General features: G+C 43.1%; 1 protein-coding gene across 1 annotated transcript; it reads right to left on the bottom strand.

Annotated features, from left to right (window-relative positions):
- Positions 1-571: 571 nt before the first annotated feature.
- Il3 (interleukin 3) lies at positions 572-2,334 on the bottom strand. The gene is made up of 5 exons (XM_046467640.1): positions 2,188-2,334; positions 2,056-2,091; positions 961-1,056; positions 773-832; positions 572-670 (listed from the first exon to the last, which is right to left on the bottom strand). Exons 1-5 carry the CDS (start codon positions 2,332-2,334, stop codon positions 572-574), a joined length of 438 nt encoding a protein of 145 aa, XP_046323596.1.
- Between the last annotated feature and the right edge of the window lie 23,622 nt (positions 2,335-25,956).

The following is a 25,956-nucleotide window of genomic DNA, read 5'->3' as shown; positions in this document are numbered from 1 at the left end:
GTTATCACCTATCAGGGCATGGGGGTGATGGGAGGGTGGTGAGAGTATGAACTAGGACAGCATCCACACTGCAGCCTAGAGCACCGAAAAGTCATGGTACACATCTAGAATGCTAAGACCCGAGTCAAACTGAGACACTGGCGACAAAGTTCAGGGAATCTGGTTTATTTTCACACATGCCTAGAAACCTGTTTAAAACCTGAGGTACAAATGAACATGCTCCCAGGCCTCCTGGAGTTCAATTTTGTTTCAAAAGAAGCAAGACATGGCTCCTCTGCTAAAATAAATACATATTACAGAAGGTAATAAATAAATAAATACATAAATAAATAGACTCGATGGGATGAAATTGAGAACATAATTGTGCAAGGTCAAAAGGGAGCTGCACATTCCAGAAATTAGATGATTAGCAATTTATCTGATGCTGCAGGAGAGAATGTAATCCTTCCAGTGCTGGACTGTGTGAAAGACATCCAGAATCTTCAGATGCTCTGCTGTTTTGCGCATCCCAAGGTCCCATGCTGAGAAGACCCAGGGACAGAGCCAGATGTCTGATGGGGGATTCTGGGGTTCAGTGCTGAATCCAGCTCTCCTCAAGGATGTACAGATAGTACTGAAGTTTCTTCCGGAAGTCATCCAAGTTGCCCTTTCTGATAACAATGGGCTTTCTCTGTGAAGAAGCCAAGAAGATGGAATTAGAGGAGTCTGGGTTGTAAAGGGGATGGCAGACTGAGTGTTGCCACCTGCAGGGGCATCTGGAGGGACAGCTTACCGTGGGTGTGGTCATGGGTGCCACTGTGGGCTCTTCGTTGGACAAGCATGTCTTAAGAAACTGTGGAAGAGACCAAAGCAGACAGTCAGAGACTCCCCCAGAAAAGGAGTAGACCCTGATATTCTCCTTCCCAGAGGTTGAGCAGGGTCAAGGCAGGGATCTCAAATACCTTCTACAGGTTCACATACCTCTAGTTGGCTACTGATGTTCCCTTTGTTCCCTTTGTTCGTCAAATTCTTAGCAGCTTCCAAGAATACATTCAGGTTTTGCATCCGAGAGGTATTCTAAGGGGACAAAGAATATATATAAGGGCTGGAGAGTTGGGACATGTCCTTCCCATGACCAGACTGCATGATCTTCTGAGCCTGCTGTCAGGGGTATCGTTGGATAACCTCCTCCTGGTTCCCTCCTTGCCCCAGGTGGGTCCCTGAGCTGCCCTCAAAAGCATGATCCTTGAAGCAAATGCATACCTCAGCAAGGCCTCCTTCCCCCAAGCACCAACCCCTGGCACCATATGAGCTACATAAAGAGCCTGGGTAGATTTTTCTACACTTGGGGATAAAACAACTCCCAACAGAAGCTTTAGAAAAAGCAGAGGGTTGGCCAGAGAAGTATTTGTGCCCAAAAACTCAGATATCAGGATTGATGCCTTAATCAAATTAAGGGTTTCTAGAAATCAGCAAGAAAATCACCAGGACAACAGCATGCAGATGGGTGAACTTTCCCAAAGAAGGGAAATATAAATGGCCAGTAAACTTGGGAAAGACCTCAATTGCATGTTCAAACAAACAAAGGTGAGACATAACCATTGCAGCTGGCTGGAACTATGAAAAGTAGCTGTAAATGATAATCCCTGGGGCTGGTGAGAGTAGAAAACACAAACACTATTTTTTAAGGGAAAGGAAGGAAACAGGTGCATGACCAGGGGAAATTCTAGTCTGCCAACCTGGTGGCTGCTCCACTGAAAACTGAGCTTAAGGCCCCTGGTGTTATTCAACTAGAGCTGCCTTTTCATTTCCTAATTTAAAAAAAAAAATCTTTCATTATTAAAGCCATGGCTGGGACCACATAGTAAACACCCGTTAAGGGCCATCCTCTGGTCTGGGAACATTAAACACATTGCATTATTTGATTGTTACAATCACCCCACCAAGATGGGTTCTATTCTACAGATTAAAAAAAAAAAACTGATGCTAAACCAGGTAGAGTGACTGCTGAGGTCACGCAGAGGAGGGATGGAGGATTGGGATCTGGTGTGCCCCAGTGCAGGGCTGAACTCTTACCCTCAAGAGCCATCGGTCTTCCTTGTTGGTGGAGTTCTGTAGGGACAGAAGGAGAGAGGGTCATGAGGCTTGTTGGCCTGAGCCACCCACCTGAGCCAAACTGCCCAGAACAACCTTATCCCAGCTACTCACCAAACGCAAAGGCCCAGAATTCTCTAGGTTCCTTCTAATTTCCTGGATCACTGTATTGCAGTCCTTGATCAAGGGCTGCCCGTTGTTAGCTCGGAGCCCAGAGCAGAACAAGAACAGGAGCAGGAGCAGGGTAGAGAGGCTGCTCATGTTCGGGCTGGCAGGATGCATTCTGTCTTGTCCTGGTCCTGCGTGAGGTTCTCAGGAGTCCACAGAAGCCTCCTGTCTTATATGTGCAGCAGCAGCGTGCCCACAACCCCAGACCAGGGGTGTGCAGGGGGGCGGGCATCGGAAGGATCTTTATCTGACATGGAACCTTCTTAGAAAACCACAGACTTATTCATCACTTTCTAGTATTCAGATCAGCAAAATGGGGAAACAGATTACATACAGGGTATCTCCTCCTCTTATTGGGGAGCTTAGAGATGGGCAGAATGGAGCCAGCTTAGAGGACCCTCTGACAGGTGGGAGCAGCCTGACCATGAGCTCACCAGGCCTCTTGTCCAATGGGGCCTCATCCTGCCATCCCCTGAACAGGTCTGACCCTCACTGTCCACTCTGCCTTGCACTACATTATCCAGGTGCATGGCCAGGTGAAGGCCCACTGGAAACAAGAGTTTGGGAATCTGTCACATGGTCAACTTGACACCCTCCCAATGCTGAGTTACTAGTGTTCAAGCCCTCAGTGATTTATCCTGTGGGCTCTGGGCAGCTTCTCTTTGACACTTGTTTTTCCTGGTGGGTGGCAGATGGAGCTAGGCATTAGGAGCCCATTTCATTTTCTTTTTGGTCTGAGAGCAGCACAGCCTGCCTCTGCCTGCATTGTGGAGGCTCAGCCCCTGATGGAGGCCTAGCTGCAGGCTCTGGGCTGTCCCTTTGGTAGCATGGAGAGCTGGATTCAGGGACCTGAAGACAGTAGTGGCCCTTGAGGAAACTGTCATGGGAAGTCGGGGAAGAGGGCTGGCCTGGGAAGTTCAGGAGGCAGAATTGGCAAGATTTGAGGTGTGAGGGCAAAAGAAGAGAGGAGAGGAAAACAACTCCCTGGTTTCAGACTGGGCCTAGTTGCATTGCGGGGCTCTGAATCCCTGTCTGTGCTGGAATATGGATTCGGTGGATAGAGAAGAAGGGGGATGAGGTGGGGGGAGTGTTGCAGAGTTTCGAGAGAACAGGGACAGACCATGGGGAAGTCCAGAGAACCTGAGAAGCCACAGCCAGAGAGAAAGAGAGGAAACCAGGAGGGTGATGGCCCAGGGGACAGTCCCTGAAAGAAGAGGTGGTCCCCCTGCCCATGGGGCATAATGGGCAGGCCCTGGCATAGGCCTGGAATGTGGTTTTTGTGAAGGTCTAAGTGTGACAGGGTATGGGAAGGAGTTCTTTGAGATGACTGGGCTGTGGAGGGGCAAGCTGAGAGGCAGGAGAAACCAGGGTTTGGGTTGGGAGTGGCATGATGTGATTGGCATGGGGAAATCATGGAAAGGTCATGCTACGCAGGGGAATTTAGGTGCTTCCGAATACATGGAAAGAAGATGAAGAGGCTGTGACCCAAAGCAATGTCCTGCACCAAAAGGCATTCTGGCATCTGAACCCCGAGCATCTTACAAACCGAGGGGAAGTCTCAGAGCAATACACAGGAGCCTTAGGACCAATCTGGGTGCCCAGGGGACACATCCATGCAATGAACTTTTGTTAAGTACTTAATGTATGTAGGCACCCAGAGAAAAGCATATGTGGTCCCCTCCCATAAGAGCTCAGTCTTGAGGGAGAGGCTGATTTAAAGCCTTCCTCAGTCCTGCAGCACCAACACCACTGCGGCACTCGCTAGAGGGGGTGACTCTGACCGTGCCCCAAATTTTCTGAATCAAAAACTTCATTTTGACGAAATCCTCAAATGATTCACATGACATCTGAGAAGCAACCTTACTTTAAATAGGGTCCCTTGTGCTCCCCCCAGGGAACAGGGCTTATTTCCTAAATGCTCCACTGTGGTTTGGTGTCCTCCCCACAGGGAATGGGTCTTATTTCCTGAATGCTCTACTGTGGCTTGGCGTTACTTTCTATAAAAGTTTTGAGGATCTGTTGACAATGTAATTTCTTTTCTCTCTCTCTCTCTCTCTCTTGTAGAGAAAAACTTCATTTTTTAAAATCTAAGTGGGATTATATATATATCCCACCATATATATATATATATTTGGTACCAGGGATTGAACCGAGAGTCACTTTATCACTGAGCCACATTCCAAGCCCTTTTTATTTTTATATTTTGAGACAGGGTCTTGTGCAACTTAGTGAGAACTTGTCTCAAGTCTTTAAAAAAGGGCTGGGGTTTCATCCCCAGAATAATAATAATAATTATTATTATTATATATTATATTACATATTATTATAATATTACTCTGTTAATATATTTAATATATAATAATATAATTAGTATTAATACAATATTATATACTGTTATTATATTAATATAACATTAATATGTTAATAATTGATATATTTAATAATATAAGTAATATTTATATAATTATATATCATAATTGTTATAATATTGATAAACATTATTATAATAAAGTAAAAATAAATCAATAAAACTTCAGATTTCATGTTGTATCATAATAGCAAAAAATCCTAAGCAATAGTATTAGAAATGTTGGTGTTTCTCTCCTTCTCTCTCTATTGTTTTTTTTTTGTTTGTTTGTTTCTTGGTGTTTTACAGTGCCAGGGATCAAACCCAGGATCTTGCACATGCTAGGCAAGTGCTCTACCACCAAGTATATCCCCAGCCCTGTCCCTTGTTTTTCAAATAATTACAAAGTTTATTCAAGGAGAAGGGGCTGAGGTTTCGTAGTGGGGACATTGGAAGACTCGTGGGGTTTCCATTTGGGTTGAGTGGGGTCGAGGGGTATGATGAGGTGTGGATCTGGGGAAGTTCAGTCTGGCTTGAGAAAGCTGGGAAGGGTCAGGACAGCAGGTCCTATGGATTGGAGGTGGCCGGAGTCCTAGGCTGATTCTGGTGTGAATGGAGAGAACTGGATGGAAGTCATGGCTTCCCAGCCAGCTTATTAAGCTTCTAAGTGCCAGGACTGACATTCTTTATGATTTCACTCATTTGTTTAATCCTCAAAATTGGCCTAAGAGGCTGGTTCTAAAATCATTTCTATTTTTCAAGTGGCAAAACCAGGGCTCAGAGAGGCTAAGTGTGTGGAGCTAGGAAGTGACATCACCAGGATTGAATGTCAACAGGTCTGATGCTCAAAAGCGCTGGAAAGGGATAGACTTAGGGGATGATGCACCCTGACAGGAGGGGATAGGAGGGTGAAGCCATATGGCCACTAGGATTATTGACAAAGAGGTCCCTGGGGCCTCTAGGGGAGTATTCAGTGTGTAGGGGGGACAGGAATCAGTGACATTGGGCTGAAGAGTGAGGGAGGATGAGAACGATGGTAGAATATTCTTTTTTTTTTAACATTTAGTTTTTAGTTGTAGATTTACATAATACCTTTATTTTTTTTTAATGTGGTGCTGAGAATCGAACCCAGTGCCTCATGCATGCTAGGCAACCACTCTACCTCTGAGCCACAACCCCAGCCCCAACCCCTGTAGAAAATTCTTCAAAGGGTTTTTCCCCCACTGAAGGGAAAAGAGAGAAATCATGGATCTTTCCTGGTGGGGATGCCCAAATATGTCTGCTAGAGACCGGCTTGGGTGTGCAAGATGTCCAGATGGTGGCCCAGCACCAGCAAAGCCTGACAGGGACACAGGCGTGTGCAGGGAGGGTCTCCATTACTTATCCCCCTGAGGTTAGAGGACGGTGGCTTCTGCATTACCTGTGAGATAAGAGGCAAGGGCAGCTCCGGAGGGTTTGGGAAGATGGGATCAAGGTCGGGTGGCTTTAGCTGATTGCCTGGGAGTGTCCTTGAGGAGCTAACCACCTGAGGTCAGAGGTCAAGAAGATTGAGAGAACCATGCTTCTGAAGGGCGAGAGAACAGAAGGCCCCTGAGGGGCGATGGGAGGAAGCCATGGGCTTGGAGGGAGCAGAGGGCAAGAGGAAGGGAAGCAGGAAGTTATATAGCCCAGCTTCCCGGCAGAAGCCTTTGATTTGTTTTTATTTTGTTGTTTTTTCAGTACTAGGGATTGAATGTAGGAGCGCTCTGCCACTGAGCTACATCCTCAGATCTCATTATTTCTTATTTTGAGACAGGATCTCGCTAATTTGCCCAGCTGGCTTCGAACTTGTGTTTTTTTCTACTTCAGTCTAGTTACAGGTGTGCATCACCAAGCCCATCCCAGGGAGAGGCCTTTTCAATGCAACATAACTCCCACTACTGGTCAAGGAAACAGGCAGGATTGGAGAGGTGTTCCGAACAAAAGTTACAATTAAGAAAGGGCTGCCCAGCTGCCAGCACTAAAGACAACTGGGTTCCTGCTACTCTGGTGACCTCCCATTAGAATGGGGCTGAGCCTGGGCTTCCTGGGAGTCTCTTTGAGGTTCACGAGGTTGTTTTTGTTTTGGTACTAGGGATTGAACCCAGGAGCACTTAACCACTGAGCCACATCCCCAACTCTTTTTATTTATATTTTTTTGAGACAGGGTTTTCTAAGTTTTTCAGGGCCTCACTAAATTGTGGAGGCTGTCGTTGAACTTGCAATTCTCCTGCCTCAGCCTCCTAAACCACTGGGATTACAGGCATACCCCACTGCACCTGGCTGGTTTGCCTTGATTCTACAGGAGCTACTTTGGATGAAATCACAGGAACCCACTACCCTTCCCTTCCACAGTCCTGCCCGAACCTCCAGGAAAGGTCTGGCCCCTTGTAAGATAGTAATTCCACCCGAGTGTTTGCGTCAGCCCTGCCCAGGGAACCACCTCTGCAGGCTGGCTGATTGCTATCAGAAAGCCAAATGAGCCACATGTGCCCATACCTGGGGCAACCATGAGGGAGGACCTACCAGCTCCTCCTGGTAGGACAGGATAGCCAGCCCAGAATGCTGCCTGGAGTCTGCAGGACAGAGGCCCTGGAGGTTTGGGGATCTCCAGGTCCTTGGCTGACAGATTTCTTTGGGCCTGGCTGGGCCCCTCCAGTGTCGGAAGTTCCAGACCTTGGAGTCCTATCCAACTAGAGGCCCATGCCTGCTCCTTCTCGTCACTCGCCCCCATAGGCCTAGTGGAATTTTCTGAGGTACCTGCTACTGGCAGGACTCAGGCCTCAGTCACTATAACAAGATCCCCTGCTACCCTTTCCATAATATCACATGTCAGATCGTGTCTGCCCATGACCTCAGTCATTCTTCCTCTGGTGGCTCTGATCACATCGCATGGTTTTGAAACTACAGAAAGCAGCTCAGGGCTTCTGGCTGACTTAGCAATGTCATCAGGTATCTCAAGCCCACCTGAGCAAAAAGCTCAGAAAAAGGCCTCCTGGGTGGGCTTAGATGGAGAGGCCTGACCTCCTACCCCATCAGGCTCCCCAGCCCTTCTCTGGGCTTTAACCTGTACACCCTCAGGTTTCCATCCCATGCTGCAGGGACAACTTCCAGGGAACCCACTCTGTGCCGAGTTCACCCCTCCCCAGGTGCAGTCTAAGAGAAGATAGAGGAGTTCACACTTTAGAATAATATACCTTGGAGGGAGCAGGGTAGGGACAGGATAACAGGGCTTAACCCCAGGCCAGTGGCGCTCTTGGGTTCTTCCTCTTCCCTTTTAGGAAAATGAAATCCAGGAAGAGTGGATGATCCTGATCGTGGGAGCTCAGCTTTGAGGAGCTCCATTCCTGCCAGTCACTTCCATTGTGTCCCAGATATGAAGTAACCTAACCCAGACTGGAGTATTAGAGAAAACAGGGAAAGGATCAACTCAGACCTAAAGGATAATCTGGAGCAGGGCAGGCCACAGAAGGGTGCTTCTAAGCAGAATTGGGTTTGGGGCTGCAGGTGCTATCTACTGTTCCAGTACCTGGAGTAGCCATTCCTACTGTTAGAAATATGCATATGGGCCTTCAATGCCTGTTATTCTCTTGTTGCTCACCTGGAATACAAAGATTTGAAAGATGCAGTCCTGTTGTGTTTATCATATTTATTTCAGACAAATCCAAGAGCCAGGGGAAGGACAGGTGCTCAGCTCTACATTCCCCATTCTCAAAGAACTTGCCACCTAAAGGATGAGGTGACCAAATGATGAGGCTTAAATGCCAAAAATCCAACATTCCAGGCTCTCAGGAAATGTTTTTCTATGTAGGTGAGCCACCTGGGTCACGGCTTATTAGCTGTGTGGATGATGTGGCCAGGCAAACTCTTGTCTGCCTCTCAGACAGAGAGGGAAGGGCTGGAGGCAGAGAGCCAAAGCTGTGCAGGGGATGGTAGGACTAGAACGCAGCTTGTCCCAAGCACAGACAGGCTCAGGTGAGTGAAGGGCCACCCACTCCCCTGTACCCACTCTGCTTGGTGGACAGCCCGTTCTTATCTTCCTTGCTGAGGTGAGAAGAAATTATTTGCAAACATCTTTTCAAGCTTTACTGATTTGAGTTCCAGAAAATGATGAATAAATTGATGTGTTATCAAGAAGATTCCATAGCAGAAAAGGGTATCAGTACATCTGGGGCTTTTCCCCACCATCATTCTCAACCCCCTCTGCTGCTCCTATAAGAAAGAATACAGATCCCCTAGGGTCAGGGAAGACCATGACCTTCCAGCCGCATGGAGACCCTTCTGCCTCTCCCTCCTCCTCATCCTCCTTCCCCTCAGCCTCCAAATCCCCCTGCCTCAGGACTGTACCTCATGCTGTAAATCCATAGGCTACCTGAACAATGCCTCTGTGAGTAGCTGTTCCAGGCTGGGCATGGGACAGTAATGCCCAACTTAACCCCAGGCCAGCAGCACTCAGGCTTCTTGCTTTTCCCCTGAAGGAAAACAGAATCCAAAAGGAGTAGATAACCCTGATGGGGAGAGTTCTTCCCTGAGGGCCCACTGCCTCCCTGAAGGTCACTGTCATTGTGTCACTTGCTTGGGTTTAGGTGCATTTGAGTCAGGTACATGACACCCACACCCCGGGTAAGTTGCCAACAGGATGACCACTTTCTGAGACCAAGCATGGCATCTGCCAATCCCTTTCCACTTCCTCTACTCCTGAGCCAGTTTTCTGATGTCTTCAAAGAAAGGAAAGTGGTTGCAGGAACTAGAAAAAATGTTAATTTCTGGGGGAAGTTGAATATCTTCCTGATAACCTTGGATGATTTCCTGAAGTCCTTCTGAACTCCTGACCAGCTCTCTCAGGGCTTGGGCCAGGCTTTTGAAGTCCCAGTGCCATGCCCACTGGAACCCACTCTCCCTCCTCACTCTGTTTACAGACAGCAGCTGTTGAACCTCTGGCTTCAGAACTGAGTAGCTTAAGTTTAGTCTCAGGGTTAGCGATGATTTTATCTATCTGTGTAAGAGTTATTTATTTATTATTTGCCCTATTGTTAAGATATTTATTTTAGTAATGAATCTCTCATAGGTGCATCTGAACTCTTAGGGGTTTATGAGGTCATTCTGTTTGCGTCTCAGTTTGAAAAAGAGAAAGATATGCATATTTCTCCTCTGGGAAAGTTATACACCTTGTAAAGAGTCCCGAAGTCCCCGGCCATTGCATTTCCAGATGGTATCTCTGTTTGATTTGGATTTGGGTCATAAATTCCATGTTCTACAGTTAATTTCTTTCATGCTATGGTTTTGATTCCTCCCTGGTCTCTGCCTTTTGGCATTTCCTGGTATTTCCCTGTCCTATCCCCTGAGTGGGCTCACCTAGACCCTGATCCTCGTTGTCACCACCCTCAGCCCCATGCCCCCAGTGGTCCCTCTCCCCACTGCCCACAGCAGCCTCCTGGAGCTTCTCTGCTCCACACTCTTCTCATTGTTACTATGGATACCTCCAGAGTGGCCCAGGCCTGAATTCCCACCACAGGTCCCAGACCCTGACGCTCAAAGCTGTCCAAGTGGCCTTCTTAGATACCTCACTGCTATTGCCCCTCCAGTGACTTCTGGTTGGTCCACTTGGACCAGGCCCCAGAAGGATCACCACCCAGTTTTCTTCCAATGCAAATCCCCACTGAGACTTCATTCCCTTCTAGGGAATGATGGGTCCTTTTTATTTTGGGATCCTGGCTCCCCAAACTCCTTCACCAATATTGAAGATTTCGATTCTCTCTCATCACCATACTCTGGGGCCACACATCCAACTCCTGGGAGGCCACACCACATGACCTGAATTGTGCTCCCAATTTTTAATGTTCAAAAACCTCTCATTATATTCCATATAAAGTGACTTCAATGGATTAGATCACTTCTTGAAGTCTTCCTGAACTTCTGATAAAGTCTCCCAGGCCTTTGAATTCCCAGAGCCAAGAACAACTTCAATGTGACCTTCATCCTAGTTGGCTGTCAACTGGAGCCACCTGCTTGTTCTAAACTATCCCCTTGTTCTAAACTATCCCCTTAGATGGCATTTTAATAGGACGCTGAGTAGGACCTGACCTATTGCCCCGGTCTAAAAAAAAATGCAGCATCCAATCCTGGGCGACACAGCCAGGAAGACAGTAAAACAGACGGCTCTAAAACATTCCACCCTTTCACACTTTTTCTAGGTGGCTTTAGCAGCCACCTAGACATCAGAAAGACTTGAACTGCTAATGAGGAAGGCTGCCTGCCAGGTGAGGGGACTCATCAGAAACAGGTGTAGATGACCACAGGGACAGCAGCATGATGGCTCAGAAGAGGTTGTGCAAGGGGTGTCTCTGGATGAGGAACTATGAAGTAGGTTGTTCCCTCACTGTTCTTATTGGAAATCCTGAAGGGGGTATATACATGCCCCTTGGGACCTGCCTGCTGTGGAGAACCTATCAGTGGGACATGCCTGTCCCCCAGAGCAACAACAGATGAGAGGATGGCAATGATGCCTGCCATATAAGGGACTTGGGTCTCTTTCATCCCTATCCTCACCCCAATTACCAGGGAGAAAGAGGAGAGCAGAGAAAGTGCAGCCCATACTCTCTTCCACCCCCATCATCTCAGCTCTCCATAGCAGAGCTGATCTGTCCCAGAGAGGGGAGTTGAGCGCCACACTGGAAAAGAGACTGGGGCTCTAAGATGTGCCAGATCTTCTCTTATACTGCAAGTGACTCCAGGTTGGGAACCTGCCCAAGAAGTTGGCCAAGGTCAGGAATGAGTACCAGGAAGTGTTAATGGTTTGGATCTTAAACATCCCCCAGAGCCTCCCAGGCAGAAAGCTTGGTCCCTAGCCAGAGGCATTGTTGGGAGATGGTGGAATCCTTGGGAGGTGGGGCCTCATAAGGAAGCCACGTCATAGGAAGTGTGCACTTGAAGGGGAAATTGGGACCCTGGGTGGTTCCTTGCTCTCTTCTACTTCCCAGCCTCCAGAAGGTGAGTATCTCTGCTCCTCCACGTGCTCCCTGCCATGATGTTTGCCTTGCCGTAGGCCTAGAACAATGGGACCAAGTGACCATGGATTTAAACCGTAAGCCAAAATATATCTTTCCTTCTTTTAAGTTGATTTTCTTAAGTGTTTTGTGACAGAAAGCAAACACAGGCAGGGACACAGATGCCGTGATGGGGGAGGGGATAAAGACAAAGGCAGTGTATTTTGTGTCCTACCTGGTCCCAGGTGTGCCACAGCCCTGTGCAGGTGTACAGTAACCCAAGGTCCTGGGTGCCACACCCGACAAAGTTGTCTTCACTCAACAGCCAGTTACTGCCATGCATTTACCTCCCAATTCACATACCCTGACTAATCCATTTTGTAGGAGACCTGTCAGGTGTGGATAAATTCCATTCCTGCTGAAGCAGAAGACCCCTGAGACAGAGAGGAGTGTGTAAACAAATTTTCACCTCTCTCTGTCTTTGCCCAGGGCACTTGTTTTGGGAGCTCTGTAATTCCTAGACTGTCACCCTCCCCACTAGACTTCTCCGAAACTGCCATCTTAGAGAAAGCCCTCCTCCCAGACCTGCTCCTTCATCAGGAGCCAGCTCAAGAAGATGCCAGGGGTTTCTGCCTCTGCAGAGCCTGTAGGTACTTCCTCAGATCCCCAGGGAGGGCTCAGATTTATCTCAGGCCTGGAGATCTGGCTCAGACTTTGTGGGTGGCAGGAGTGGAACCCATCCCTTGCCCCTTGGTTTCCAGTCCATAAGGCAGGTCACTACAATTTGCTACAGCCAGGGAAGTGGGAAGAGCAGGCTGGAGCATAAATGCTAAGAGCTCTGAGTAGCAGTCAGAGAAAGGGGAGGCCACAGAGCCTTGGATCATGGAGGCACTACTGTCTGGTCCCAGTAGGCAGCAGGGCTTGGGTTATGTGTATTTGGGCATGAAAAATTGAGTGGCCCAACATCTGGGGAATACAGCACTCCAGGGTGCTGGCCTGACTGCACAGGATGGGTATCACCATGCCTCCTTCTGAGAGTTCTGTTTTCTATAGTTGCTGTACTTTATGACAGTGTTCACCTCTGGAGTAATGCCCTGGGGCCCCCACTCCTAATCTGGGACCAGATGACAGTGACTCTGTTTCAGAAGTGCTCCAGGACTGGCTCTCTCAATCCCAGCTGGGAGCGCTCAGGAGAACACTGCCTATATAATCAGTATGTGATGTTTCCCAGAAAGGCCTTGACTTTTGGAAGTGAGGGTAGAAAGCCAGGCCTTGAATCACAAGCCGAGCACAGGGGTACCTCAGCCAGGGATAAAAGTATCTTTCTATAATTAATCAACTGAGAACAGCATCTTTTTAAATATATATACATATTTTCAGTTGTAGTTGGACACAATACATTTATTTTATTTATTTTTTAGAGAGAGAGAGAGATTTTTTTAATATTTATTTTTTAGTTTTCGGCGGACACAACATCTTTGTTTGTATGTGGTGCTGAGGATCGAACCCGGGCCGCACGCATGCCAGGCGAGCGCGCTACCGCTTGAGCCACATCCTCAGCCCTATTGATTTATTTTTATGTGGTGCTGATTGAACCCAGTGCCTCAACGTGCTAGGCGAGCACTCTACCACTGAGCCACAACCCCAGCCTGGAGAACAGCACCTTTTTCTTGCTCACATGAAACTTTTATACGCTGTCTTTGTTTATTTACATGGCTCTATTTTCTGTCTGATTATGGAAATTAACTCTGCTCAGTGTGTGCTTCCCCTGTAGGTACCCAGAGGCACAGAAGAGAGACATCCTTTTCATCCTTTTTTTTTTTTTTAATTATTGGGGATTGAACCCAGGGTTGCTTCACCACTGAGCTACATTCCTAGCCTTTTATTTTTATTATTTATTTATTTATTTATTTATTCTTAAGGAATTGAACCCAGGGGCACTTAATCACTGAACCACATTCCCAGCCCTATATTTTGTATTTTGAGACAGGTCTTGCCAGGTTGCTGAGGCTGGCTTTGAATTTGAGATTCTCCTGTCTCAGTCTCCTGAGTTGCTGGGATTATAGGCATGGCCTGTAAAATTTTCAAAATTTTAATTTATAAATAATAATTGTACATATTTATGGGGTACCATGTCATATTTCAATACATGTGAACAATTTGTAATGATCAAATCAAGGTAATTGGTGTATCTATTACCTTGAACATTTATCACTTCTTTGTGTTGGGAACATTTAAAATCCTCTGTATTAACTAAAAAGTATACCATTAATTGTTGTCCACCATAGTTTTCCTAATGTGCTGCAGAACATTAGAAGTTATCCTTTCTATCAACAAAGACATCTCTGCTGCAGGCCCTGGGATGACCCAGAGATGTGGGAGGGAACACCTCCACAAACATTAAAGACTGGAGGTGTGTGGTGGCGGGGGATCATGTTCCCAGTACAAAGGACCATTCTGAGCATTTTTCAAACATTTCCTTATGCACTGGGTCTCAGGGATTTTTAATGGACTTTTTCAACTCTTAAAACTTCCAGACTTAACTACCAAGTCACAATTTTTATCACTCCACTGAATGTGCCCATTATTCCACTGATGCCTGGGTGAGGTTTTAGCTCCAGTTAAGAGCCCCCAGCCTGGAATGACCACACTTTTTTTCTGCCCAGATGCCAATGTCAACAGAGCCATGAGGTCACTAATAGCAAGTGAGAAGTGAATCCAGAGTCCAGGTCTCTCTGGTCTTGGTCCTTGTATCTGTCTTGGCTTCTCCAATGTTTGTCTTCCTTTACTGAAGTCATCTTACTATCTCACCTCAAAACATCTAAACTATATTTAGACACCAGTGTTCATAGCTACTGCCTTAGTCTGTTTGAGCTGTAATAACAAAATACCATAGACTGGATGGCTAATAAAGATTGTTTATTTCTCCCAGAGGCTGGGAAGTTCAAAATCAAGGCCCCAGTAGATTTGCAGTCCGGCGAGGGTCACTTCCTGCTTCATAGATAGCCATCTTTTCTCTACAACAATGGAGTTCCTTGGGCACAATCTCATTCACGAGGAGGACTCTGCTTTTATAACCTAATAACTCTCAAGAGCCCCACCTCCAAATACCATAACGTTGGGAATTAGATTTTAATACATGATTTTTGGGTGACACAAACATTCAGGCTGTAGCAGCAGAGAAGCATTATTCACAATAGTCAAAAGTGGAGGCAACCCACATTTTCATCAGCAGATGAACAGATGGACAAGATGCAGTATATGTTGCAATGGGATATTTTTCAGCCTTCAAGGAAGGAAATTCTGACACTTGATACAATGTGGATGTACCTTGAAGACTTTGGGCTAAGTGGAATAAACCAACAGAAAGGACAAATATTATATGCTTCCTTCTCTATAAAATACCTAGAATGATCAAATTCACAGAGGTAGAAAACAGAAGAGTAGTCACCAGGTGCTGGGGGGAGGGGAAAATGGGAACTAAAGGTTTAATGGGTACAGAGTTTTAGATTGGGAAGATGAAAAAGTTCTGGAGATGATGATAAGCAATTGCACTGCAGTGTGAAGGTACTTATGACATTCAGCTATACATGTAAAAATGGTTACAATGATGAATTTTGGGTGTATTTGACTTCTCATATTCTCTCTCTCTCTCTCTCTCTCTCTCTCTCTCTCTCTCTCTCTCTCTCTCTCCTGTTTTCTCAATAGAATCTGAGATGATTAGGTTTCCCATCAACCAAATCTCTCAGCGTACAAGATAGGGCCCTGCAATGGCCAATCCCAAGGTTGTCTTTATCCTAAACCCTGGTCCTTCCTCAGACTGTGAGCCCCTGGCCTCTTGTCATTCTGACGAATTGCTCTTCATTTTGAGATTCAGTTCATGGTCTGAGTGTCCCCCCAGCCTCTCTACCCAGCCAGGAGGTAGTGCCTGCCCTCCTTGTGTCCTCACTGCACTCCCAGTCCTCTCAGTTGACAAGAGCATGTGTTCCAAGCCAGGAGGTTTCTGTGATGAGGTCATGTCAGAGTTCTGTTAGCCCTTGGAGGTCTGGATGAGGGGTTGGGGATGCAGTGTGGGAGCCCCACACCATTAGGATTTAGGCACCAGGTAAGTACCAGGCTAAGATGGCTCTAAGGCTGGAAAACCACGGCTCATAGGAGGAGCTGGAGCAGCCCCAACCTTGGCGTGAAATTTGTGTTCTATGCACTTGGCATTTAGGAATGTCACTGAAGTAGATGTACACACAAGTTAGAAAATGATTATAAGGCAATCACTCATTTAACCAACACTCAAGTAAAAAAAAAATAGAATTTTCCAAAGATCCAGAATGCTCCTCACACTTTCCCTGTTATCATGAATCTTTCCTATTTAGAGGTGACCTATTAACCTGTCTTTTATGATGATTACTTCTTTGGTTTTCTTTGTAGCTTTATTACCACCTGTGCATTCCAAAATAGTCTGGCTTTGCCTGTTTTTAAGCTTTGAATAGATGGTTGTTTCCAATTTCTATTGCAAGAGAATCTGTTATTAACATTCTAGTATACATGTATATGAACATACTTACATATACTGCCCCACCATCAAAGGGTTTAAATATTTTTTTAAAGAGAGAGACAGAGAGAGAGAGAGAGAGAGAGAGAGAGAGAGAGAGAGAGAGAGTGTGTTTTAATATTTATTTTTTAGTTATCAGCGAACATTACATCTTTGTTTGTATGTGGTGCTAAGGATCGAACCCGGGCCGCACGCATGCCAGGTGAGCGTGCTACTGCTTGAGCCACATCCCCAGTCCCCCAAAGGGTTTAAATCTTAATCCATAGAAATTATTGATTTGTTATCTTACATTAAAAAGAGATTTGCAGGGGCTGGGGTTGTAGCTCAGTGGTAGAGCACTTGTCTTACATGTGTGAGGCACTGGGTTCAATCACATAGAAGTAAATAAATAAAACAAAAGTATTGTGTCCATGTCCAACTAAAAAACATTTTTAAAAAAAGAGAGAGACTTGAAGATTTGATTAAGTTAAGTTTTGAGATGGATAGTCCAGAATAATCTAGGTGGGCCCAGTGGAATCATGTGTCCTTACAAAAGGGAATTAGTAAGGTCAGATCCAGAGAAGACATGACCACAAAAGCAGAGGTTGGGAAAAGGGAGGAAGGGAAAGAAAGACTTGGAAATGATATAGGGCTATAGGCCAAGGAATGCAGGAGGCTTCTAGAACTGGAAAATTTAAAGAAATAGATTCTTCCAAAAGGAATGCTGTCCTACCAATATCTTGATTACTGGCTAATGTTAATCAATGTCACAAACTCCTAGCAGCAGTATTTGAGAACTCCTCTACTCCGCATCCTTGTCAACATGTGAAATTGTCTGAGATTGTAAAATTACTTTTAGACCAATTTGATGGCACAAATGATGTCTCGCTGCCATTTAAATTTGATTCATCCCGACTGCCATGAGGCTGAGAATCTTTTGTGCATTTATAAACTACTTGGATGCTCTTCCATTGTTTTCAATCTTTTGCCTAGTCTCTTGTGAAATAGTCTGCAATTTTCTTACTTGTCGGAGTTGTATTGCTATATTCTGGATATATATTTTCCCACTTTGTTTTCTTATCTTTATACTTTATGGTATTTTGGCGGGGTACCAGGGATTGAACTCAGAGGTGCTTTATCACTGAGCCATATCCCCAGCCCCTCTCACTCAGGGTCTCACTCAGCTGCTGAGGTCCTCACTAAGTTGCTTAGGCTGGTTTTGAACTTGAAATCCTCCTGCCCCAGCCTCTCAAGCTGCTGGGATTACAGGTGTGCACCACCACATCTGGCTCGAGTATTTATTACTTAGGGATAGTGCTTTTGTATCTTGTTTAGGAATTTCTTTTCTACCTCAAGACTGGGAGATTTTCTATACTATCTAAAAGCTTTATGGTTTTACCTGTCATATTGATATTTTAATTGATCTGGGATTGTATGCTGTAGGCTCTCATTTAATTGTTTCCATGTTAATACTCATTTGTTCCAGCATCATTATTTGAAGAGGCAGCCCTTTCCTTGTTGATTTGCATTGCTGCCTCTATCACATTTCAAGAGTTCGTATGTGTGTGGGCGTGAGTCTTTAATGTGCTCTATTCTGTTCCATTGCTCTGTTCTCTCTCCTTGAACTAATACCACATCATCTTAAATATTATAGTTCTCCCATCATGTATTTTTTCCTCAAGAGTGACTTGTCTATTCTTTTTTTTTTTTTTTTTTTTTTTTGGTACCAGGGACTGAACCCAAATGTGCTTAGCCACTGAGCCACATCCCCATCCCTTTTTATTTATTTTTATTTTTTAAAGTATTTTTATTAGTTACTGATGGACCTTTATTTATATGTGGTGCTGAGAATCGAACCCAGTGTCTCACACATGCTAGGCAAGTGCTTTACTACTGAGCCACAACCCCAGCCCCCCTTTTTATTTTTTTATATTGAGACAGAGTCTCACTAGGTTGTTTTACAACCTCACACAGTTGCTAAGGCTGGCTTTGAACCTGTTATCCTCTGGCCTTAGCCTCCCGAATCACTGGGATTACAGATGTGTGCCAACATGCCCAGGTTGGCTATTCTTTTCCATGTCAATTTTAAATCAGCTTGTAAATCTTTTGCTCAACTCCCAGAAGGCTAGGATTTGGGGACTGCAATGATTCTATAAATCAATTTTTAATGTTTTTTAAAATATTAATACTTATAATCCATAATAAACATTTTTATCACCTCTTTAATATCAATAAAGTTTAAATGTTTCTCAGTAGAGAACTTCTTTTGTTAGATTTAGATCTTGATTTTTTGGAATATTAAAAATTATATCTTGGTTGGGGCTGTAGCTCAGTGGTAGAGCACTCACCTGGCATTATGAGCCACTGGGGTTGATTCTCAGTACCACATAAAAACAAAATAAAGTCATTGTATCCACCTACAACTAAAAATATATATATTTTAAAAATTATATCTCTGTGAAGAATGTGATGTGAGCATCTTTTCCTGGTATAGATAAATGCAACTGATTTTTATAGATTGGTTTCATATCCAGAAAACTTGCTAAACTCTTATCAATGCTAAAAACCTTATCTATAAATTCTTTTGGATTTTCTCCATATACATCATATGCAAAAAATGACAATTTGCCTGTACTTTTCTCATTTTTATGCCTTTCATTTCTTTTTCTTTCCTCATTACACAGAATAGGGTATCCTGTACCATAATGAATAAAGCAGCAAGGCCAGCCATCCTTGTCTTGTGACAGATCTCAGAGGAAAAGTGTTTGTCATTTTACCATTAAGAATGATGTTTCCTCTCAGTATATTACATGTGTTTTATCAGATTAAGGAAGTTCCCTTCAATTCCTAGGTTTGCTAAGAGTTGTTATCATGAATGGATATTGATTTTATCAAACATTTTTCCCCACATTTAGTGAGATGAACTCATATTTTCTTCTTCAATCTTTTCATATGGCCAATCACATACATTTATTTTCTAATGTTAAAATAATCTGTATTCCAGATAAACCCAACATGGTTATTGTGTATTATTACCATTTATGGTGTGTGCACGCATGTTTTTTTCTTTTTTTTGCAGTTCTGGGGATTGAACCCAGGGCCTCATGTGCTTAGGAAGTGCTATACCAGGTCACCATTTTTACATCCTCTATCCCCAATCCACCATTTTTATGTATTACTATTTTATTTATTTATTTATTTTTGGTACTGTGGATTGAAACCTGAGGGTGCTTAACCACTGAGCCATATCCCCAGTCCTGCCTTTTCTTTTTTTCTTTGTTTTGAGACAGAGTCACATAGGTTGCTGAGGCTGGCCTCAAACTTGCAGTCCTCCTGCCTCATCCTCCCATGTCCCTGAGATTACAGGCATGTGCCACAACCAACGGGCATGTATTGCTAGTTTGTGTATCCTAGTTTTTTTTTAATATTTATTTTTTAGTTATAGGTGGACACAATATCTTTATTTTATTTTTACGTGGTGCTGAGGATCACACATGGTAGGCGAGCGCTCTACCTCTGAACCACAACCCTAGCCCCTCCTAGTTTGTTTTAAAAGAATTTCTTTGCCATATGTCCATGAGGGAACCATATGTCCTAGTTTGCCTGGGACAATCCCAGCTGACACTTATTATCCTGACTTTGTCATTAGTAGCTCTTCCTTTCTCTCTTAAAAGCATATGGTTTGGATGATGAAGTGTATGGTCACTCTAGTGAGAATGGTCTGTGACACAGCCTTCTCATATTTGTCCAGTTTTTGTATCACAGCCATGTTTCCTCATCCAGGAGAGTTGAAGTAAGATTGGAACTATGACCTTCCTTGAGTGTTTTATAGAATTCACTGCTGCAGCCATTTGGTTGTCAGAGTTTTTCTACTGACTTCTGTTATTTTGGAAGTTGTAGGGTTTATTCATTTTTAAAAAATTTCTCCTTGAGCCAATTTATGGCTATATTTTGGGGCTGGGGATGTGGCTCAAGCGGTAGCGCGCTCGCCTGGCATGCGTGCGGCCCGGGTTCGATCCTCAGCACCACATACAAAGATGTTGTGTCCGCCAAAAACTAAAAAAAAATAAATATTAAAAAATTCTCTCTCTCTTTCCTCTCTATCTTAAAAAAAATTCTCCTTGAGCCAATTTATGGTTATATTTTATACAATTTTATCAGGTTTATTTGTAGATTTTGTTAGCCTGTGGCTTTTCAAAATATGAGCTGCTTTTGAACGCTTGCAGCTTCAATCATCCTAATATTGGTTTGGTTATTTTATCTTATATTTTGCTAGAGGTTCGTTAATTGTTTTGGTTTTTCCAAAACCAATCAATTCGAATTTTTTTTTGTAGTCCTCTCGGTTTGTCCATTTTCTCTTTCATTACTTTTTCCTCTTTATTATTATCTTTCATGTATTATCTTTGGGTTTACTTTGCTGTTCTTTGTCAAATTTCTTTTCTTCTTCTCCTTCTCCTTCTCCTTCTTCTTCTTCTTCAACAGAGATTGAACCCAGCTTAACCACTGACACACATTCCCAGTTCTTTTTATATTTTATTTTGAGACAAGGTCCCACTAAGTTACTAGTAGTCTTGTTGAATTGCTGAAGCTGGCTTTGAACTTGTGATCCCCCTGTCTCAGCCTCCCAAGTTGCTGGAATTAGAGGCCTATGCCACCATGCCTGGCTACTTTTTATTTTTTGAAACAGGGTCTCCCTAAGTTTTAATGGTGGCCTTGAAATTGTGATCCTTCTGCCTCAGCCTGCTGCCATCATGCCCAGCAACATAGGTAGTTTTTTCCCCTCAGTACTGGGGATTGAACCCAGGGCCTTGTGCATGCCAGGCAAGCACTTTACCACTGAGCCATGTCCCCAGCCTAACATAGGTTATTTTTGAAGTGTGTTTCTTAATGACTAAGTATTTAGAGATTCATAGTTTGTCTGTTTTGCTACTAATTACTATGTAATTGCATTATGGTCAGAGAATATGTGCCATATTAGTTTTATTCAATAGAAATATAATTCAAGACACATAATTTTAAATTTTCTAGTAGCCATATTGAAAAAAAAATAAAGAGCAATGGACATTAATTTTTATAATGAATTTTATTAACATTAACATATCATTTCAGGGCTGGGGATGTGGCTCAAGCTGTAGCGCGCTTGCCTGGCATGCGTACGGCCCGGGTTCGATCCTCAGCACCACATACAAACAAAGATGTTGTGTCTGCTGAAAAAACTAAAAAATAGATATTAAAAATTCTCTCTCTCTCTTTAAAAAATATCATTTTAACATACAATTAATATAACAAATTGTTAATGACATGTATATTTTTGAGGACAGAATATTCAGAGTACAGAGTGTATTGTCCATGTACAACACATCTTAATTAGGACAAGTCACATTTAAAGTGTTCAGCATGTACCCAGTGGTTATCATGCTACTATAGATAATGTCATCCTTTGAAATTTAAAAATTTACTTTTTTACTTTTTGGTGATGGGTGTTCAACCCAGGGACACTCTACCATTGAACTACATCCTCAGTCCTTTTTATTGAGTCTCCCTAAATTTCTGAGGCTGGCCTTGAACTCCTGATCCTCCTGCCTCAGCCTATTGAGTCATTGGGATTATAAATGTGTGCACCATGGTGCCCAGCTGAAATTTATCAAGTCATTTTATTATTGAATGTATATCAATTTTTTTACGAATCTTTATGTACATTTTAAAATAATTTGTATTTATTAGTTAGGATGTAGCATTTTGTACATGTTCCTTTGGTCAGTTTTCTCACTGTATTGTTCAAATATTTGTATCCTTATAAGGTTTTGGTGTTTATTCTGTCAGAAAGTAAAGTGTGAAAAATATTCCACTATGCTCATGGATTTGTCTTATTATACTTGTAGTTCTGTCAGTTTGGTATATTTTGAGGTTATGCATGTAAATCTTAAATTACTGTATCTTCTTGAGTTAAAGGATTCTTTGTTATTAAGTGACCTTGTTTCTAGAAAGCTTAACTCTACTTTTTCTTGTATTTTATGGATTTCTCACTTTCTTTTAGTTATTGCTTGCATGGTATCTTTCTCTAGTCTTTTTTTAACATTTTCTTTTAGTTATAGATGGACACAATACCTTTATTTTATTTGTTTATTATTTTATGTGGTGCCAGGGATCGAACCCAGTGCCTCATGCATGCTAGGCAAGTGCTCTACCTCTGAGCCACAACCCCAGCCCTTTCTCTAGTCTTTTACTTTCAACTTCTCTCATATTTTAGGCAAGTTTCTTATTAACAATGTATTTATGAATTTTGCTTTTTAATCCAAACTTTATCATTTTCCAGAAACTTGTTGTTTCTGTTTTGCTTTTATAATTTAGTGTCATTAGTGTAATTTTTCTGTGAAATTTATCACCCAGAAAGGTCATTTCCATTAGTCCTACCTTTTCTGGGTTTTTTTCCTTTTATTCTTTTGGAGTCATTATTTTTCTTATCATTCTTTGTTTTCCTCTTCTACTAGTTTAGAAGTTATATGCTCTGTTCCTATTCTTTGAGTGGTTAACTCAGAAATGATAACATCCCAAATTTACCAAAGTTTTAGGTTAATCATTACTTTCCTTTTGGGAAATACAAGGAGTTTGAAACTCTCCAATTTCATTTACCTACTTCTTGACTACATAGTCTGATTTTTATCTATTATTCCTCCACCAGAGAGGATTGTTTTATAGATCTGTTTGTATAGCTCTACCTGCCTGTGTTTTACTTTCTTGCTTCTCCTTTATCCACTTTCCATTTGGGACCCCTTTCCTAATGTCTTGAATTTATCTTTTAGAATATCCTTTAGTGAGAATCAGATGGTTACCAAACAACAACAATAACCAAAAAAAAAAAAACCTTCAAATTTTGTTTCTGAAAATGTAATGTTTTTTAGTTGCTTCTAGGTTGGTAGTTATTTCCTTTAGCATCTTTAATAAATGATTCCCCTGTCTCCTAGTTTTATTAAAGCCATTGAGAAATCAGTTGCAAATCAATTTCTTACTTCTTTGAAATCAGTGTCTTTGTTCTCTTGCTACTATTTAAGATTTTATATTTGTTTTTGATGGTCCATAGTAAAATTATCATGTGTCTTGGTATAAATTTTATTTATTATTGAGATTCATCAAGTTTCTTAAATGTGGCCATCGATATCTTTCATCAGTTTGGGGGAGGGAATCTATTTTGTCTCTCAATATTATCTCTGTTCCACTCTTTCTCCTCCATCTGGAGTTCTGATAAAATATATATTAATTCTTTTTATTTGGTCCTTCATGTATCCTAATTTCCTTATCATATTTCTTCCCCCCCCCCCCCGTGCTATTATTGGAATAATATCTTCTGACCTGACTTTCAGTTTTGTTTTCTTTTTTAACTAAATAACCTTGCCCATTTTATTTCTGGAAATGAATCTGTAAATTTCTTTTTATGACTAAACTTACTCTCTATTGTAAGCCTCTGTGACACTTGATGAATTCATCTGGGGTTTCCCCCATTTCCTGGGTTGCGTCTACCTTCTGTGGTCTTCTGTAGGCACCTGGGAAGTGAAAGGCAGGGATGGCAACAAACTATGTCATCATGGATCCTCACCTGCCTTCACACATCAGCCTTCATAGGTCATTGCAAAATCTTCTCTCATTCCTGACCCCCTGCATCTTCCATCTGACCCTCTTTCGCATCACAGACACCCCTCCACTGGAGCAGAGGACAGATGGCTCCATTACTGGAGGCCAACAGGGAACTCTGAGGGTCTCTGGCCATCAGCCCACTCTGGGATTCACTAATCTCTAGCTCCACCAAACAAGGATATACCCTGCTCTGAGATCCCATTAATCCTTCCGGCCAAGGAAAAGACAGAATGTTGGCTTCCCTTTGCCCAGGTACCTTCACTGTCCCTTGGCTACTTCCACCCCAAATATTCCCTTTCACCCAGTCCATGGAGCTGGGCAGGTAGCCTAGCCCTGAAGTGTCTTGCATTCATTCCTTGAGTCCTGAATCCCTGAATCCCTTAAGAGGCTTTTGAAATTGAGGAGTTTTTGTCTGTTTCTGAGGTAACTTCCCTCTCTGGAAGTCTTGGATGCTTCGCATTCCAACCCTGGAAATTGGGGAAATCTTGCAGATAACAAATGTACTGGGAAAACACACTGGGGTTAATATTCCCCAACATTCTCCTTTTATATAAACTGCCACCATGACTTCTTTTCCTTCTTCTTGGGAAGCAAGGAAAGTGATGAGGTTCATAACCTGTGACCACAAGAGACAAGGAGAGGGACTAGGGTCTGGGTAGCAGTTCTTTTCTCCCACCCTTGTCTTTCCTTTTCCTCTTCTCTAGGGTGGGCTATTAGTCCACTCCGGCTGCCTTCAAGGGAGCACTGCTTGAGGTCCTTGCTATCACTAAAGATGTGGAGGAAATTCAGTTTTAGCAGGTATCCATCCAGGGAGCTCATGGAATGCTTCTCAAAGTACTTTTGAGTTTCTCTGTTGTCTGCTATTCAAGCTTATGGCTCCTTGGTGTCCTCCAGTTTCACCTCCCCAAGACGCTGCACCTGGATTCAGCCAGCCTGAACAACTATACCCCCTTGGGCCTTTATGCAAGTTGTTCTTTCACTCTGGAATACTGGTCCTCTCCTCTCCTCCCCCCACACTCCTTCTCTTTTTAGCCTGCGATTCAGACACTTCTCTACGATTGGGTCAGATACCTGCTCTGGGCTCAGTGCCTTTGCATCCTGGGTAGGTTGTAGACTTTAACTTTTTTAAATGGCCATTTGCCCACCTTTCTCACTACACTGTGAGAACTGTGTCTTATTTTCTTTTTTAATCTCTGCGTGTAGTCTAGGCCTGCACAGTTCCTACATAAATGCTTACCAATTGAATGAGTGTTTGATTGTCTCCCTCCTTTCCTCCCTCCCTTCCTTCTTTATTCAAGTCCTTTGCCTATTTTTCCATTGGAGTCTCAAATGTTTTCCTAATGAATGAGCTTTTCAAAACAAGTAAGAAAAACCATTTTTTTCCCCCTTTGGTACTGGGGATTGAACCCAGGGGTGCTTTACCACTGAGCTACATCCCCAGAGGTTTTTTTTTTTTTTTAATTTTTATTTTTTGTCTGTTTGTTTGTTTGTTTGAGACAGAGTCTCACTAAATTTCTAAGGTTGACCTGGAACTTGTGATCCTCCTGCCTCAGTCTCCTGAATAGCTGGGATGATAGTCATGTGCCCAGCATGACTATATGAGAAATTCTTGATTACATTTGTGGAAAATATTTTCTCTAGTTAATATAATTCATGGTGATTTTCAAAATAGTAGTTTCAAATTTCTATGCTAGCAAATATTGGCCTTTTGGACTTTTTCTGCTTAATTTTGGGGGATATTAAATAAGCAGAGGATATAAGGGAATTTTTTCTAGGGTACCAGAAAATTATAGATTTTGATCTAAGTGTTGCTTATACAAGTGCATACATTTCTAAAAGTTCACTTAAGTGGTACACATGTGTGTGTGTTATTTCATATAAGATAATCTTAATTTACAAGTTTTTTAAAAATCCAGTTACTTTTTTGTTCTTTCTTTCTTTTCTTTTCTTTTCTTTTTTAATTAGTAGTGGGATTAGGGAGCTTTGCCACTGAGCTACATCCCCATTCTTTTAATTTTTCTATTTCCAGACAGGGTCTCACTAAGTTGCTTAGGCTGGCCTCAAACTTGTGATCCTCCTGCCTCAGGCTCCAGAATCACTGGAATTATAGGAAAGTGCTACCACACCCAGCTTTCTCATTAATTTTTGAAAACAGTTGTTCCATTCATGCAGTGATTCAGTGTTGGCAGGGTAGGCTACCAGGA

Source organism: Marmota monax, unplaced genomic scaffold (genome assembly GCF_021218885.2).
Source record: "Marmota monax isolate L192 unplaced genomic scaffold, Marmota_monax_Labrador192_F-V1.1 WCK01_AAM20220418_F8-fsc00199, whole genome shotgun sequence".
NCBI classification, from domain to species: domain Eukaryota; kingdom Metazoa; phylum Chordata; class Mammalia; order Rodentia; family Sciuridae; genus Marmota; species Marmota monax.
The sequence above is the reverse complement of the archived record's forward strand: the minus strand, read 5'-3'. Positions and strand labels throughout refer to the sequence as shown.